Source organism: Pseudorasbora parva, chromosome 1 (genome assembly GCF_024679245.1).
Source record: "Pseudorasbora parva isolate DD20220531a chromosome 1, ASM2467924v1, whole genome shotgun sequence".
Taxonomy (NCBI): domain Eukaryota; kingdom Metazoa; phylum Chordata; class Actinopteri; order Cypriniformes; family Gobionidae; genus Pseudorasbora; species Pseudorasbora parva.
Window position 1 is genome coordinate 52,836,613 of NC_090172.1, and position 19,569 is coordinate 52,856,181.

General features: G+C 39.2%; 1 protein-coding gene across 2 annotated transcripts in view; it reads left to right on the forward strand.

Annotated features, from left to right (window-relative positions):
• ntrk3b (neurotrophic tyrosine kinase, receptor, type 3b) overlaps positions 1 to 19,569 on the forward strand; it is a 181,479-nt gene that overhangs the window by 26,603 nt on the left and 135,307 nt on the right. For both annotated transcript variants that reach the window (XM_067445178.1, XM_067445179.1), the window contains exons 2-3: positions 8,981 to 9,055; positions 16,888 to 16,959. In XM_067445178.1, coding sequence (XP_067301279.1) covers positions 8,981 to 9,055; positions 16,888 to 16,959 — 147 coding nt within the window. The remainder of the gene's footprint in view (positions 1 to 8,980; positions 9,056 to 16,887; positions 16,960 to 19,569) is intronic.

Below are 19,569 nucleotides of genomic sequence, written 5' to 3' on the forward strand. Positions count from 1 at the left end.
GCACGGCTGCTGGAGTGATTGTTACGCAACACATGGCTGGCGAGCGTTACGATGTTAATGTACAAAGGATGAGGATACCAAGACTTCCAAAACACTCAGGAGTTTTATTTACAATAAACTTGGTCTTTACAAGAAACATTAACACCACGTGGGGATAACGGGTTGTATAACGGAGACTGGACAAGGAAGCACTGAACACGAGGGAACTAAATACACACACTGAAGACAGGGCTAAAGAGGGGGACAGGTGGCACAGATGACTAGACACAGCTGACATTACTTAACAGACGAGGGGACTGAACTGAGGCGGGGAACTGAAAAGGAACATGTGACTAAAACAAAACCAGGAAACAGGGGAAAAACACAACAGACAGACTAGACATGTGACAGCGAGCAAAGGGACTTTTATTATGACGGGACACAGTTGCCAGCGCCATTTCTGCTTTTAAGGTCGTGAGTATGAGGTAACGCAGCTCTGTTTATCATATCAGATATATTTAAGTGGTTTAAAATGATGTTATGTCGTTACTTTGTGAGTTCGCTCAGCGGCTGCTGTGACACTTGTTAACACTGCTAAGAGTAAAGCTTTTCTGCAGAATAAAACCGAGAGAAACAAAGATATGACTCAATTGACAGACGAGTTCCTCAGACGTCCCGGCTCCTTGGTTAAAATAGCACTTTTCTCCAAATTTACAAATAGTTGGAAACATTTGGGATATTGTAAGAACTCAGCTGAACAAAATATATGACACTTGTCTAGTGGTTTTTGGATATTTTACTGCAAAAATACTACATAGTGCACCTTAAAGGGGGGGTGAAACACTCAGTTTCAGTCAATCTCATGTCAATCTTGAGTACCTATAGAGTAGTATTGCATCCTTCATATCTCCGAAAAGTCTTTAGTTTTATCATATTTATAAAAGAAATATAGGCTGTACCGAGTCTTTCCGGAAAAAACCGAGCGCCTGGAGGCGTATCGTGTGGGCGGAGCTAAAGAATGACAAGCGCGCAAAGCGGTGACGTCCTCAAGCGTGGAGAAACCCATCTATCTCAGCTAATACAGATAATGATCCACAATCAAATCTGAGGGAGAAATAAATTGAACAGGAGAAACGGCAACAGCAGGACGTCCGTCTCTGTGGTATGTAAGTTACTGTATTTAATGGCCTCTCCACATTTCTGTGTCTTTACTCGCAGTGTATGAGGACATGATTCGGTTTATGGACTATTGTATGCGACTAGACCTTAGAAGTAGCAAGCAAAACGGTTTTGCACGTCAGAATACTGTAACGTTATACAGAGAACAACAATGGAGTAACCGTTAGCGCATTTGAATGACGAAGCACGCGATCGTGTCGTTTACCGATGTTTACTCATGCGACGGTAGCCAATAGCAGAGACATTTGAAGCAGTTTAAGTTAACTCACCGTCGAAGCTTTATCGCTGGGACCGCTCCGTCAGAAACACACTTCTTTGGTATGATTTGGTAAAGTCCTGTGACAGCAGTGGCGTGTAAATCCATTTTGAGACGCGACTGAAGCGATGCCTTGAAGCTTCCTGTCATTTCTGCGTTCAAATCGGTTCAAATGCAGCGCTGCCTTCCCGGAATGCTGTGCTGAAGCGTTGAAGTCGCTTGATGTCACGCATAGGAATAAAGGGGAGCGCGGCGCCGTTCACGGACGTCTGGATCTGCATCTGAGAGACTGTTTACAGCGTGCTCTAGTCACACGCGCGCGCACCCTACCGGGAGAAGAGCCCGTACGGCCCATACAAGGACCTTCCGCTCTTATTAACGTCAAATAGACCCATACTCGAAAAAAACTCGCCGAAACTTGTGAGAAACCGGAAGGAGTATTTTTGACACAGAAATACTCCATCAAACGTCCAACATTAGTTTTTGAAACTTTGTCTATGTTTAGGATGGGAATCCAAGTCTTTAACAGTGCAAAAAGCTCAGTATGCATGAAACAGCATTTCACCCCCCCTTTAAACTGCTTACTTTGTACACGCCCTCTGTTAATTAGCCAATCACTGCAGCTGTGTCCTAGTGGGTCCTGAATCATAAATGCCTGCATGATGCACAATATAGACTTTGGAGCTGCTTGATGTTTGTTCATGAGAAATGTAATTGTCTTTTCATTTGTTTATATGGTGTGTCTTTTCATTTGTTTATATGGTGTGTCTTTTGCTTGTGTAATTCAAGTAAGATTCATCTTGTAAACAGTGTTTGCATTTCCGTTCTTGTCTAAAACCACACATTATGTACTCTCTGCTCATCTGCTCTGTTCTATGCTTCAATGGATTAATAAAGTGGTCAAATGGAATTGTACTACAGGACTCTATGTTCTTGCAGTCATTCGTGCTGGAATCAAGCCAGACATTTCCTCTTTAAGCCTAACCTCCCTTACAGAACCATTGATGCCAAGAGCCTTTATTTTTAGGAGTGAACAATACAATGGCAAGTATCCAGAACACCCTAGCAACATGCTGACCAGTCAGGAACCTTAGGAGCCACATAGCAGTGGTCTGGCAAACACTTTCAAAACTCTAGCACAGGCTCCACTCATTTCGTCAAAAAATATAAATGCAACTGGTTGTAATTTTAAAGCTGTTCTTCATTTAGAAAAATATCCTGCATACTCCAAATGCAATGCAACAAATGCTAACACACCTCAGAAGTGCCGCTTCAAATAATGCCATGTATTTCTACTGTTTAACATGCAAATCAGCATCCAGGCACCTACGAATGATTTATAGCTCATTAGCGGCAAAGGTGAGGCATGTTGGATTTATACAGCAGAAATGTAAATCCTGGACTGAAACCTGAAATCAGCAACAGATGGAGGCCAGCTGTAATTTCATCGACTAGATCCATTAGAAATAAGCATGTTGTACACCTGTCTAAGAGTAATTACATTTATTCACTTGTTATGTGGGTGTAGAAGGAATGGCAGTAAAGAATCGGTGTAGAGTAAAACAATATGTTTACTGACTCAAGCAGTCATGCTGAACCGTTTTGTAGATGTGGTTGTTCTAATTGCTGTTACATTTTTTTTCAACCATTTCATAGGTTGAATTCATAATCATACTCATCAACGGTCTTTATTATTGGATTAGAGGGGCAAGATAATAGTAAGACTTGGTTTTCCGCTTTTCAGGGTTCCTTACTCAAAGCCTGGAGAAGAAAAGCAAGTTGTCGATCAATGCCTTGAGAGCACACCTGAGACAATCTGCTTTATTAAATGTTCTTCCATTAAGCTGTACAGTACATGTGCTGTAGATCATTTAAACAAAGTCATTAATCATGCCCAGGCATGGGTGTTGGGAACAATGGAGTAGAGAGGAGATTATGGAAAAAATAGTCCATGAACTTATGCACAGCCTGAGAGAGGCTTTTCATCACATTCAGAAATGAAATGGGACCAGAGCCTTTGACTGATATTTGAATGATTCACATGGTTTAGGTTGTGCATCTGTATAAATACTGTTGATCCAATGCATCTGGATCACAACAATGCTATTTAGACTCGGTTATAGATCACTTTGCACATCAAGCGAGGTCTGATTAATGAATTAAACTTGTTTTTTTTTTGGTCAGGATTTCTGATTTGCATATTTAAATGTAAACCAAAATGGATACATTTATTTTACAAAAAATAAAATAAAAAAGAGGTGGGAACACTATAGTTACGAGTTTAGGGAATTATTAATTAAACCATTTTATGAATACAGATACAGCCATAAAAATGGATTGATTAACTTTTTTTTAATTTCGGATTTGTATATTTTTAATTTAGTCAACTAAAATGAATCAATGTGTTTAGTAGTAAAAAAGGTATGGCAAGTAAAAATAAAAATAAAATAATACATACATACATACATACATACATGCAAATGTAAAAGCTAACTTTTGCACAATGATATTGCTCTTTACAACGTCGGACACATAAAGGTTATTAATATGATTAGCCTTTTGCTTGACTATGTTATCGAACAGCTAATGATTTAATGCTAATGTTAAACAAACATGTTCCCGTTCTCAGTCTGCCTTCTAAAAATCAGCATCCTTAGAAATGCTTTGAACATCATAGAATGTCAGCGGAGAAAGGCATAGTTCATTACACTGAGAGAAAGAAAGAAAGAAAGAAAGAAAGAAAGAAAGAAAGAAAGAAAGAAAGAAAGAAAGAAAGAAAGAAAGAAAGAAAGAAAGAAAGAAAGAAAGAAAGAAAGAAAGAAAGAAAGAAAGAAAGAAAGAAAGAAAGAAAGAAAATACTCAGCAATTTGCACATGGTTTGTCTTAAAGCATATTAAAAACACCCCATAAATAACATTAAACACTTGATGTTCACTACAGGCAGTCTAAAATAACAGGTTCACTTGCTTGCTGTGACCAGTGATGCCAGTAACTAGTTACTTAGTAACACGTTACTCTAATAATCTGACTACTTTTTTCCAGTAATGAGTCATACATGTTACTATTTCCAAACCAGTAATCAGATTAAAGTAACTTATCTAAGTCACTGTGAGTTACTATTTTAGTCATTTTCCTTAGTAAAAAAATATTTATTATATATAAATATATTTTTGCTTTCTTCTTGCATCTCGAGGAGAGTGTGTTAGCAGAAACGGTTGTCATTTGAGATGGCAGGTGTATTGTCAGTAACTGATGAATGCAACTAATAAAGTAACTTGTAATCTTAGTTACTTTTAAAATCTAGTAATCTGTAAAGTAACTAAGTTACTTTTTAAAGCAGTAATCAGTAATCAGATTACTTTTTATTAAAGTAACTGAGGCAACACTGATGATGACCAATGTAAAATCTGTGATTCTCAACTGGCTTTAGGCATCGTTCAGTGCTGTGCTGTGTATTCTATCCTCAATCATAGCTCTTTGGGGAAATTAGTTACATGAAGATGCTATATAAAACCAATGGGCAGCAAAGTAGCAGTGCCTCTGCTGTATTACATTAACCTAGTGCGACTCATTTGTAAAGTGTCACTCTCTCCACTGCTGTAAACAGAAACATTAAATCTACCTGATGTACCGTGCTGGACTGAGCTTTTTGGGGCTTGTGGCATTGTCAGGGTGTGTGTGTGTGTATGTGTGTGGATGTGTATTCTTGCTTTTGTGTGTGCTGTGTTCCGTCAGCAGAACATCCGCGATTTCTCCCGCTTGGAACATCTTTCACTTCTGTCCAGATTGTGTTTATTTTAGCTGGCAGATAAAAAGCTTGCAGAATAGGAAATAAAGGCAGTGCCACATGCCCTGGCAAGGGCTGAATTTAAATGCAAGCATGTTTTCAAGCAGATTCTGACATTGATAATGGTGTTTCAGTGGAACGGGAGGGGAGGGATAATTGTAACATCTTTAGATTTTTTTTTTAATTTGAATTTTAGGATTTATTCAGAAAAGGGTTAAAACCTGAACTTGATTGAACCAAATTAATTTAGCATGTAAATGCCTTTTTTAACATTGTTTATTTATTTATGTTTTGACATCAGGACAGACATAAAAAAACTGAGATGATAGCATTTCATGTAAAGATGGTTTTCCTAAATTGCTGGGTGTTTATAATGTGTCAATTTATGATCAATATCATTGTATAAAAACCCCTTTACTATTGCTAATATGTAGGGTTAGTTGTTTGAACAAATCCTAAGTATTAAAATTCATCACATAACTCACTATTTGTGCTACAGAAATGACTGATAACTCAAATCATGTGACTTGTTTGAGAAATCAGACAGCAATTTTCCTGACGGACAATACATGGGGGAACAAATCATACATACTGTGTTGAGGGAGGAACTTTGTCCTTTCACTTAAATTTATGGATTTATTCAGAAAATGTTTAGCATGTCAGACACTACTGATTTATATTCTTAACACATTCTACGGAATTGTAACAAAAGGACAAATCTTTATAATGTGAATGATTACATTTATAATTGATATACAGTACTATTCAAAATTTTGGTGGAAAGAAGTATCCTACCAAGGCTGCCTTTATTTAATAAAGAAAATACAGTCCCTGACAAAAGTCTTGTCACTTATCTATTTTATAGAAATACCTGATATTAACCTGACTTTTAATTAATTAATTAGTGTTAGAAATAGCTCATATGAAAAGCTAAAACCATTCCAAATGATGTTTAATTCACTGAAATAAATAATGTTCACAGAAGAAATATTTATCATTTAATCAAGACAGAAAGGTCACATTTTGGCAAGACAAAAGTTTTGTCGCCTATACAGAAATGGAACACATTTACTGCAAATACAAAAATATGTCAGCAAATTACGTTGAAGTGCTGTGAGATCCAAATTTAATATCTTTATCATCAGGAATAGCTAAGAAAGCAGTCTTGCATGCCTCCCAGAGTTCATCAATATTCTTTGGTTTTGTCTTCCATGCGTCCTCTTTCATCCTACCCCACATATGCTCAATGATGTTCATGTCTGGTGACTGGGCTGGCCAATCCTGGAGCATATTGATCTTCTTCGCCTTGAGGAACTTTGATGTGGAGATGGAAGTATGCGATGGAGCACCGTCCTGCTGCAGAATTTGGCCTCTTTTATGGTTGGGAATAAGAGGTAGCTAAGATTTCTTGGTATTTTAGACTATTGATGTTGCCTTCCACCCTGCAGATCTCTGGCACACCCCCATACTGGATGTAACCCCAGACCATGATTTTTCCGCCACCAAACTTCACTGTTTTCTGGGTGAATATCGGATCCATTCTGGCTCCAGTAGGTCTCCTGCAATATTTGCGGCGACTGTGGTGTAATTCAACAGAAGATTCATCTGAAAAATCCACCTTCTGCCACTTTTCCAGCGTCCATCCTTTTAGCAGGCTGTGGGCCTTGGCAAATGCCACACGGTTTTTAAATTGTCTTTTGTTTAGTGCTGGCTTCTGGGCACTGATTCGACCATGGAGGCCATTTCGAGACCGAATCCGACAAAATGTTCTGGTTGACACAGGGACTTCAGGTGACCGGGTCTCGTGGAGCTCTGCTGCAGTGGGAAATGGGCTGGCCTTGGATTTTCGAGCCAACAAACGGTCCTCTCGAGCAGTTGTCTTGTGGGGTCTGCCTGACCTGGGCTTGTCAAAAGCGTCTCCAGTCTCTTAAAATCTTTTTTTTATCCTCTGTACTTGATGCTGAGACACATTGAAGGTGTCTGCCACATCAGCAGTGGATCTGGTCTTCAGCCTCTTGATAATCAAAACTTTAGTCTCAGGGTGAATCTTAGGCATGTTTGCAGAGGTCTAGTTGCAGTTGATGTGAAGGTCTAGTGTCCTGGGGTTCTTTTTATACACACTTGAGACCTAATTGATCCATTATTAGTCACAGGCGAAGCTCATATGACAAGGTGACAACACTTATGTCTTTGCAAAAATTGACTCAATGGGCTTTACCAAGCTGTGAATATTAGAATACTTTTTGAAAGTTTAGTTTTTCACTGAAACATTATCACAAAAGCTGGTGGGATTAAAATGAGCCATTTCTTGTAAAAATATCTTGATTAGAAATATATTTCAGCGGCACTTTAGGTCAATTTGTACACAAGCGACAAGACTTTTGTCAGGGACTGTACAGTAAAAACAGTTATATTATGAAATATTATTGCAATTATATTTTAATATACTTGAAAATGTAATTTATTCCTGTGATGGCAAAGCTATGGAAGCTTGTTTCCTTCATGTAATTGTGACTTTTTATCTCACAAAAGTTTTTTTCCTCCCAAAGGTTTGATATGAAGTCGCAAATGCATGTTATAAAGTCAGAATTGTGAGATAAAAAGTTTAAATGATCTTTTAAAGCAGAAGTTTACTAAACATTACAATTGGCTGATAATTTACTGACTCCCACGTCATCCAAGATGTTCATGTCTTTCTTTCTTCACTCAAACAGAAATTAAGCTTTTTAAGGAAAACATTTCAGGATTTTTCTCCATATAGTGTACTTCAATGGGGTACAATGGGTTAAAGGTCCAGTTTCAATCCAGCTTCAAAGGACTCTATGTGATCTCAGGAATAAGGGTCGTATCTAAGCGAAATCATTTAGCAGTCATTTTCTAAAAAAATAAAAAAGTATATATGTTTTTTAACCACAAAAGTTTGTTTTGCGCTGCTCTGCAATTGGCCACATATTACACAATAAGGATGGAAAGTTCAGGTGTGATGTAGGCGGATGTTCCGCGGTGTATTTTTTTTTTGTGAAGGCTGTTTGACTTAGTCTTTGCACGTTTGCTTTGTAAACACTTGATCGGTACTTTCACCTACTTTCATGGTGTGACCATTCCAATGTGATTTGGAACATACTTTTTTTGTTGTTGTTGTTGAAAAGGACAGATTGTTTCGCTAGATAAGACCATTATTCCTTGTCTGGGATTGTGTAGAGCATCTGAAGCAGCATTGAAACAGGAATTCGGACCTTTAACCCATACCTCATTGAAGTACACTATATGGAGAAAAATCCTAAATTTGAACTATTTTGTATAAATAATTTTTGGAAGGAAGGATTAAATTGTGTTTGCTCTTACCTGATATGACTGTAAAGAGTTTTTGTTTTATTACTGACGTCACATTTATTTAGTTTTTCAATGACCCTTGCTATCCCATATACAAGTTGATTTGTGTCTCTGCTCGTTCTACATATAATAATTATCTTTGCGTTTTCCCACATGTTCTATGTCTTTGACCTTATAGTCTAGGGTAAAACAAATTGTTTTGCTAATTATTTCACAGTTTGGTTTGCAAGTAATCACACCCTTAGGCATCTGTGTAACCGACACACGAATGCCTCTGAGAGGAATGTTTCACAAGCACTTGGTGAACTATGATACATTTTTAAAAACTCCAGGGACCTTCCGTTGGGTTCCTGCCCCAGCCATCGAGCGGAAGAACACATATCCCCTGGTTGAATAAATTGGTGATAATGGTGCTGTTTTCAATATTTTCTCTCTTTCTTTTGTAGACACATAGAGAATTGGACTGGATTGCAGATTCTTAAGGATGTTGACATGGAACTGTACACAGGACTCCAGAGACTGTGAGTATTAAAAACAGATTCCATTGTGGTTACATGCGTTTTACACTACACTCTGGTGCACACTACACAACTTGAGTCATTTGAGACAATTTTTGGAAAGATTTCTTTAATCTTAGGGCAGAACAATGCTGACATTAGCTCAAGGGCTTGCTCAGGTTTGTGCTAACGTCAGTTTTGTTTGTTAATGAGGATGTCAAAATGTGAGAACCCAGCAAGGAATAGCCGAAAAAAAGCAATTTCACCATCTCGGTTAACTACAGACCCGATATAGTCCAGCTATGAGTAACCCACTCAGTGAGCCAAAAAAACTTGAATTTGGTTACATGTAGTTTCTGCCAAAGTTTAATTATATTTCATCATGTAAGAATGGTTAGCTGTCTAATAATTTTTTTTACTGACAGCCTAAATTTTGCCTTGTTTTAGCCAAGACGTTAAGGCTGTGTTTGAACGGCTATTAGACGGTATAAGAGATCTTTTAAACTCAAAATCGCTTGCTGGGAAGATTGATTGCACAGTCAGCATTGTCAATCGTGACTAGTTTTGAGATGTATATCACACAGTCTGACAGACAAGACAGTTGATGACACAAAGAAACCTCACTAAGGTTATTTCATACATTTTATATAGTCATTTTGAAGATATTGTAAATCCTGGTAAAAATCATAATTTATACATATTGTAAACGTTGTTATACTGAAAGCTTTATTATCTTATATACAAAGGCGGACAGTAGTGGAGTATTTTTTCTTTCTACTCAAGTACATTTTTAAGCATATACTTTATCTTTTTTTTCTTTGGAAAACTTTTACTTCACTACATTCCAAAGCATAATATATAATGTCATACTTTTACATTTCATAAATAAAAGTAGTCGTTTTCTCAAATTTAATACTTAATTACATTAACATTTTTGTACTTTTTTTTATTACTTTTTTTCATTTACTTGAGTACAAGTACTAAATTTCTAATGTAATTAAGTATTAAATGATATTCAATATGAATGTATTGCAGTAAAAAGTACATTGTTATGTTTTGGAATGTTGTGAAGTAAAAGTTTTCCAAAGAAGAACATGTATGTATGATAAAGTACATATACTTAAAAAACTAAATTACTTGGAAAGTAAAAGTATGTCAATAATGTCCGCCTCTGCTTATATATGAAGGTAATAGATATTACGTTATATTCAAGTCTATGCTCTTTATATACACTTCAGTTCAAAAGTTTGGGGTCAGTAAGATTTTTCTATGATATGCTTATATTCACAAAAGCTGCATTTAACTGATCAAAAATATAGTCGAAAGCATTAATAATGGTAATAACCTGTGTTTATTTTTATATATTAAACTTTTTTTATGTAGGCTAATTGCAAAGCTCACACTGTGGTTTTTTTTGTGTGTTTTTTTTTTAATGTCTCCAATTGAAAATGTTCTAGTGACTGATCACATCTACATTTTTCAGTTGGCCAAGTTGAAATTCTGTGAATTGATGCAATTTAATTCACATAAATTAAATTCAGCCAACTGAAGAAAAAAATAGATGTGATTAGTCACTAGAACATTTTCAATTGGAGACCTGATTTTTTTTTTTTTTTTTTTTTTTACAGTGCAATATAACATTTTTCTTTTCGTCTTTTTTTTAAATATAACTGTTTTCAATATCATATGATCATTTAGAAATAATTTGTAGAAATAGAAAGTTGAAATAGAAATCATTTGTTGCATTATAAATATTCTTTTAATAATTTAAAGCATCCTTGCAGAATAAAATCAATTTACGTAAAAAAAATTGTATTGCCCAAAAACATGTAAAAAACAAAAAACAAACAAACAAATAAAACTCTTCTTTGTACTTATCCTAAGGATTTTTATTTTTATTTTTATACAATAATTCACTGTCCCAATACTACTGTCATTACTATTATGCCAATTATTTCAGAGAATATAATACATCCTAAAATTCTAAAGTGGATTTGTTGGGTACCAATACCAAACTGGAAACAACTGAATAAAATAACACGGTTGATCCGAGCTGGATCTGTTCTTACATGAAATCATGTAGTGAAAAGTATATACCAGAATTTTTCATATATATATATATATATATATATGAATGAAAAAGTCTGGTGGGATGAAACAGACTAGACATCTGCTCCGGATCCAGACCTCCCACTGTGTTTCATCACTCCCGCTTCTTTGCTTCCCTTCACCTCTGTCAAGCCCTCCCATCTTTCTCAACCCCATCCTCTCTTCGTAACCTCAAGACAGTTTCCCCCTCCACTCCTCTTGATCCTTAAGTAAGAAAGCCAAGTGGACTATTCCCAGCTTCCCATTTGCATTTTTCTCATTAACATTGCTCTCTCCTCTGTTGATGGTGGGCTCTCTTGGTCCCTCCCACATCTGGGAACAGCACTGACCCCCAGGCGTCTAAATTACCCTCTGAGGTTTCACTAAAGGTCATTCAGCTTTAAGTATAAACATAGTAGATGGCATTGTTACATAAGTAAACACATGAAGGCAAGGACTGTCTGTGGAGGTTTGGAGTGAAATAGTTTAGTTGAGTCATACAACATCTCACCCCACCTGTGGGTTTCCATGGGCAAGCTGGTAGTTTGTGCATTGATATTTTGTTGACTTAACAATAGTGACTTGCTGTACAAAGTATCTATGTGTATGTATGTATGTATGTATGTATGTATGTATGTATGTATGTATGTATGTATGTATGTATGTATGTATGTATGTATGTATGTATGTATGTATGTATGTATGTATGTATGTATGTATGTATGTATGTATGTATGTATGTATGTATGTATGTATCTATCTATCTATCTATCTATCTATCTATCTATCTATCTATCTATCTATCTATCTATCTATCTATCTGTCTGTCTGTCTGTCTGTCTGTCTGTCTGTCTGTCTGTCTGTCTGTCTGTCTGTCTGTCTGTCTGTCTGTCTGTCTGTCTGTCTGTCTGATAGCTACAAAAACTTAAATTAGCATATAAAAATCAAGCGTAGTATTAGTTCTGGCAGGTCACGTTAGTCAAGCTTGCATCAGCTGACTCTCAGCTGAGTCACTCCTACCTATAGGAATATGACTAATATCACATCATGTACAGGGTCCTTTCAGTATTATCAGCTGCTTATTGTGTTGCTCAGGACTGGAGCTACCTCCTCCATCCGCAGCTTCTCCTGTCGTCCAGTCATTTGGCTTTCTGATATCCTCTTCAGTCTGAGTATTTGCACAAATTATGTTGTTACATTAAATGATTCTCATTAGGTGCGTTTACATGGAGCTCTAGGTGCGTTTACATGGAGCACTGTAATCGGTTTAAAAGTCAAATCCGAATGAAAATGCTCCATATAAACACCTCAATCAGAATAAAAATGCCCAAACCGAATGAAATTGTAATCGGTTTGAGAGAGGTGGAATAAACCTTTTCATGAACCGATCAAACGAAAAATGTCACCATGTAAACGACCTGACCCGATTAGTGTGCGTCCTTATATGACGTGATACGCAGCACACGCCTTCACCACTGAAGAGCTCATAACACAACGAATGCTGACAAGAGAGGAAAGTTAATTTTTCTGAGGGGTAACGTTAAACTTTTTTATTAAGTTATATATAAGTTATAAAGATAATGTTGGCATAATGACACAGACATAGCCTGGCTACATCTTCTCATCTTGACAGCGTTTGTCCCAGGCACGTTTTACTTCAACTGCGCCTGACAGAAGAATTAATTTTTCTGAGATGATTATTACACTTTACAACAAATAAATAACTTTTATGAAACCGTATAAGTCCTGGTGGTCGAGTTGACATTGCATCCGTGAGGGCATTCCAGCTGCTGGAGAGGAAAACGTCGACATTTCTGATGGAAGCAGGCCGCACACCGGACTGAAGCTCAGCGTGGCGTCTCAGGATCTCACGCAGGACGCGCACAATACGCGCGAGCTCAATTCTGAATGACTTCTGACAGAAGAGCTGCACGATGGGTGTATCTTGTAGCACAGGGTCAAATCAGTAGGCTATATTGATCAGATCAAATCAGATTTGAGGGAAATAGAATATAAATGTAATATCAAATCTTGAAATGGTGCTCGTGGCGCGGCAGGGTTTTGAACAACTCCCGAATGCTGCCGCCGGTGTGCTTACACTCATTGAAAACAATATGTTTGAATTTTAGAGACGCGCTGCGTTTCCCGTCCGGTGTTCGCCAGTGCGACCCCCTTGACGCCGCATGTCACAGGTTTAGATAACGTCTCATGTAAACAGTCCACTAAATCTTTCAATCCGATTGATTTTAATCGGAATGACAAAAAAGTGCGCATGTAAACATGGCTAGTGGTCCTGGCAGAACTGAACAGCAACCAACTTTCAGACGCCATTTTTTTTTTTTTTTTTTTTTTTTTTTTTGTGGCTCAACTGTCACAGAATGGAAAGCACAGTATTGTGGAATATCAAAGGCAGTGAAAAATACATCAATGCTGCCTAAAAAAATTCGATCAGAGGAAGGTATCTTAGGAGACAGAAAGTGAAGCGAACTCGGGCACGCCTTGGTGCCTTCCTACCTTAGAATGCATTCTCAAGGGGAACATTTTTCAGTTTTGGATGCTGTCAGAGTCAACTATATAGTGTACCAACGCGCACACACAATGCGCCTTTCTGCATTCACGGACAAAGGGGTATACTTTGAAAGGCTTTGCACGAAACGGAGCGGAACATGGAAAATTAAGCATAGAAGGGTTGGGCTTAAGTTTTATCTCAGGTGGACTAAATGCCGCTAGGTTGAACAAACTGCAATTTTCACTATACTCTCTGTTCAGAATAAATAAAAAGACACCTAGCATTTTTGATTTGTTGCTTTTTCCCTGTAACATTTTAGTTTAGGGCCCGATTCTCACTATATGATGTTTTATTAACAAAATTCGGGAGGAGCACATTCAGATAATTAGCACGAGTGGACAGCAGCTGTGGTGTGACAGGCAGCGGGGTGAGGGACCGCGAGAGCGGGCCGGTGATTAATGTTGACAAGTGCCAGCTGCGTGGCACACCGGTCTCGTCTCGCGGCCATGTGACGGGAGCATAAAAGGAGGAACAAGAGCTGCGGAAGACGAGAGAGGACCAGGCCTGGAATTTATGTTTAGTTTTGTTTTATGTGTTTGTGGGCAGTCGTCCGTGAGGGGCTGCCCACGTTTTATTTTGTGTGTTCGCGGGCAGTCGTCCGTGAGGGGCTGCCCGCGGTTTTACTTTCGCTTTGTTTATTTATTTTTGAATTAATAAATGTTTGTGAGACGTTCGCCGGTTCCCGCCTCCTTCCTTCCATCCACGAACTTCATTACATTGGTGCCGAAAACCCGGGAGGAAGGAGGGACGCGCTGTCGGAGAACCCTCGCTGCTGAGGGGGATCGCGGTGCTGAGGAGTTCGGGCAGCGCGGATGATGAAAGACCGTGAGTGACTGCCCGAGGCGGTGGTGCTGGAGCGAGTGAAGACCGGTGGGACGGAGAGCTCGCTGCCGTGCCCCTGGGTTGAGGTGGGGTGGCGGCCGTCCTGGAGGGAGTGGAGGAGTTGCCGGCGTTCGGCGTGGGCCGGAGCCTGCTGCCATCCGCCGGAACGGGGAGGAGCAGGGAACGCGGAGCTCGCTGCCAACTGCCCTCAATAGGAGGAGCCACCGCCGGCCGCCAGGGGGCGGAGGAGGATCGGGCCTTCCACCGGGCGTCTAGCACCATCGCATAGCACCGCGAGGAAGAGCCTCTCGGCTGGTGAGGACCGAGCGGCAGTGTGTCGGGGAACCGGACCAGAATTTTTTTTCTCTTTCTTTCTTTTTTCCCTCTCTCCCCTCTCTCGTACGCGGGCTCCTCGTGCTCCCGTCTACATTTCTCTCGCCTCTCTGTCCTTACCCCCAGGTGCCGCGGCCGCCGTGATCCCCCCTCCCCCCCGGGAGAGGGGGGGAGGGGGAGTAGAGCGCAGTCTCGGGAGTGCCCTCCGGCCTGCGAGGGGCGATGGGGGTATGATGTGTGACAGGCAGCGGGGCGAGGGACCGCGAGAGCGGGCCGGTGATTAATGTTGACAAGTGCCAGCTGCGTGGCACACCGGTCTCGTCTCGCGGCCATGTGACAGGAGCATAAAAGGAGGAACAAGAGCTGCGGAAGACGAGAGAGGACCAGGCCTGGAATTTATGTTTAGTTTTGTTTTATGTGTTTGTGGGCAGTCGTCCGTGAGGGGCTGCCCACGTTTTATTTTGTGTGTTCGCGGGCAGTCGTCCGTGAAGGGCTGCCCGCGGTTTTACTTTCGTTTTGTTTATTTATTTTTGAATTAATAAATGTTTGTGAGACGTTCGCCGGTTCCCGCCTCCTTCCTTCCACGAACTTCATTACAACAGCATTCAGCCAATCAATGATAAGAGGTATATACACAGCAGTCTCACCCCTTTTGACAGTTTATTAACAATCCTTCCACCACCCCTTCTTCTCTCTTCTAGTTCTAACCTGTTCTAAACATGAGTGGAGTACTCTGGGTTCGGGCCAAATTCCGAGTCCACAAATTTTACTTGGATTCTGGCCGTTTATAAAGCCATCCATCCATCCATCCATCCATCCATCCATCCATCCATCCATCCATCCATCCATCCATCCATCCATCCATCCATCCATACATACATACATACATACATACATCCATACATCCATACATACTGGCTGTTTACTTAACCAAAAATAAATTATATTACTTTTTTCAAACCTGTTTGAACTCCTTTTTTTATGCATAACACAAAACTTACCTTCTAAATATATATTTTGGGTTCCACGGAAGAAAGAACTCAAGCAGGTTTAAAAAATTACATGAGGGTAAGTAATTGATGACAGAATTGTATTTCCGGTTGAGCATTTGAAGTTCCGGACTTTTTAAACATTTGTAAAAAATTCGGACAAATGTGTCTAGTTCAAGCATTGGCAGGGACCGCTGACCTGCTCGTAGGGAGTTTGCACATGCAGAAGCACCATTGCAGCAGTGCCGGAATGAAATATCTGCCTACACTCATAATCACACCCCCACGAGTTCATTCATGTCATGTGAAGGACCATCATGAGGGTTTCGTAATAAGGCCCCTTGCATTTGTTTTTAGGCTTTTAAGAGCGAATGGTTAAGTAGAAAAATGGTATAAACATGGCCAACATCCTCCTTATATCTTTCTCATAATAGAGAAAGATAATTGTATTCCTAGAAATAGTTTACTATAGAGCATCATCATAATAAAACTAATTCTGTACTGATTACTGTTCACCGGATAAGGGTGTTGTGAGTGTAATCACTTTTTGCATTAAATTCCTGTAATGAAAAGGATGCAGTCATTACCAATTAATGCCACCGCGACTTTAGGATGCACAATTCATTCCAGTTGCCGCTGCGGCTCAGCGCTGTGAAATTGGGGACCCTGATGATACCATTATTCTAATGACACTCTCTGAAGAGATGGGAAAGATGGCAAACTGAGATTGCTTCTGCAGTTTATCATCATAAACGATGGATATCAAGCTGCAAGGGTCTAATGAACTGTTGGCTTTCTCAGGTTTGAATGATCGACTTGCAATGCCAGGTGCAAATGACCAACAACAGGGCCCTCAGTCAAAATTACCGGGTGAACTACGCCGTGCGGAGGCTGAAATAAATGTTGGTGGTCTTACCTCGGGAAATTAATTTGCACTTATCATTGCTGGATTGATGCTGGTCATTTGTGGCCAGCCAATGACACCTATCATTCACAGATGTTTGAGAGGAGCTGTGGATTTTAATATAGTAGTCTCTCTCTCTCTTTTTTTTCAGGACAATAATGAACTGCAATTTACGGACAATCCAGGCACGTGCTTTTGCACAGAACCCTCACCTCCGCTACATGTGAGTACAATGTCTTCTGTAAGTGTGCTGGTGTAATGAAGGACTTTTTGTCATTCTCTGTATAAATCTTTTAAGTGAATGTATCATTCTTTTTAACTTAACACACACTTGAAAAAGTGTTTTGTTATAATAAATATGTTATAATAAATAAATGCATACTGAAGACATATCGAGCTTTGAATGTAATAGTAGTAAATAGTAGCTGGTATAATGATGAAACTAATAGAAAGATTCACTTAAAAAAAATCAGGAGTTAAAAATCCCAACTTCTAGCGCCCTACTTTAAAGGATTAGTTCAACCAAAAATGAAATTCATGTCATTAACTCCTCTCCCTAATGACGTTCCACACCCGTAAGACCTCCGTTCATCTTCAGAACACAGTTAAAGATATTTTATATTTAGTCCGAGAGCGTATCCAAGTGTATGCACACTTTACTGTCCGTATCCAGAAAGGGAATAAAAACATCATCAGAGTAGTCCATATGTGACATCAGTTAGTTAATTAGAATCTCTTGAAGCATCAAAAATACATTTTGGTCCAAAAATAATTCAGAATTAACGATGGGAAAAATGGTTGGCATGCCCAGGGCTGCATTTCCCGATAACGTTGTCTCTTAGCGCGCTACGAAGACTCTAAAGGTATAACTTAACTGAAGGTATACCATTTCTAGGTGTGTTCCCCGAACTATACCTTAGGAGGTCGCTTAAGGTAAACCTTCTTAAGTGCGACGTTAGCGGGTGCTGTTCGTGGTGGCGGTGCTGAATTGGCTTATATCGATGGCTCAATAATCGATTATTTACTCTATGCAGGGGCTGTTTCACTGCGTTATGCGAAAAAAAATATGTTCTTTATAAAAGAAGCACTTCAGAAATAGTTGAACTTTCATTTTTCATACAAAATTGCACCTAAATTTTACATAATTCCGAAATGAGTGCACGAACCAGCAATCTCATGAGCATCATGCGCCATTTAAATTATTACAATATATTTTCCACAGTGTCTTGATTTACTCCACAACCAGGGATGATTGCCCATGCAGCAGCTGCATCACATTATTGTGTAAATGACTAATTTATATTATTAGATGGCCTAGTCAATAAAAACGCAACACACAAAACATATAATCAGATGCTACTATATGACCGATAAAAAAGAAAGAAAGACAAGAGCCGCCAGCAGCTGATTTCAGGGCTGAGGGGGTAGCTGTGTCTCGACAAAGTTGGTCCAACAAGATCTAAAAGCTGCTGAATTTGCTTTCGTGGTAGGCGAAATTTCTTTTAATAGCAGCTTCTGACATGGCCAGGGGACTAAAGTTTTCATGTATGACATAGTGCACATACACTAAATGGCTCCGCAGACGGCGCCGTCTTTGATTTAGCACAATTCTATTCACTGCCAAAGTTTGACTAAACTCTCTTCCACAATCATTCCCTTTAAATAGACTCCTAAGCCTTTCCTGTCTAATGGTTTGCCAGCTGATGTACCTTTGGATAATATCATTAAAAAGCTAACAACCATCAGTGTTTGTAATGAAATTTTTTATGACAATTTTAATCCTTGCATAACATTTTTTAAATAAAAAAAAAAGAAAAAAAAAAAGCAATTCAACTAGCCTTACTGAACACTAGGTGTATACTGCAACTTCGGAATTATATTCGTATATAGACTGACATATAAAGAAGCTTTTTACACAGTGGTGGCCACTAGTGGAATGAACTGTTAATAAGGATAAGGTATTGCTAAGAGTGGTCCAGACCAACCTTACGAAAGTATGACTTACAGAAGGTATTCTTAACTAAGTTCGTTTCGGGAAACACATATTAACGTTAAGGGATACCTTAAGGTATAACTTAAGAATGACGTAGAGTTAAGAACGTTTCGGGAAATGCAGCCCTGAACATAGTCTAAAACAGCAGCACCCCTCTCAGATACTGAAGCTTTCGCGCCTCAATACCCAAACCCCCCCACCCCCCCGGTGACCGGTCCCAGTATAGCCGCCCCTCTGTCTTTTCTAATGGACGTGAGGTAAACTAAACAATAAAATTACACTTCTAATATTTCCCCCCAAGTTTAGCTTATGTCAATGAAGGCAGTTATCATCATATGATTTCATTTCAATTGTTCATTTTTAAAATAACTTTAGTTTTAGTTAGTTATTTGATGCTATAAAAACGGGGGTGTGACGTCATGATTGACAGCTGAGACTGACGGCTTCTCTGAGTGAAGTTGTCACTGAGGCACTAACGGACTTTTTTCAGGATTTTTAGGAGCAGAACGGCGCTTTAGCTTTAATTTCTACATTTCCATAACTGTTTATTTCACACCAAAATAATTAATTGTTCTGCATCTGCGAGAGTGTGGGCGGGCTTTTGATATCGCAGAGTTACCTGCTCTACTTCCTGCGCTCTACTGCGCAACTCCGGTCCCAAAATCGCTACTGTCCAGACTCGGTCCCAAGATGTCAGCGCCGTGCAGGCCGACTGAAAGCTTGAACTCGGGCAAGCGGAAACCGATGATGTCGAGTCATCCATATTTTTTTACGGTCTATGGTCTAAAAGGGTTGTCCCTATTCTCTTAAAGAGATAGTTCACCCAAAAATGAAAAGTTG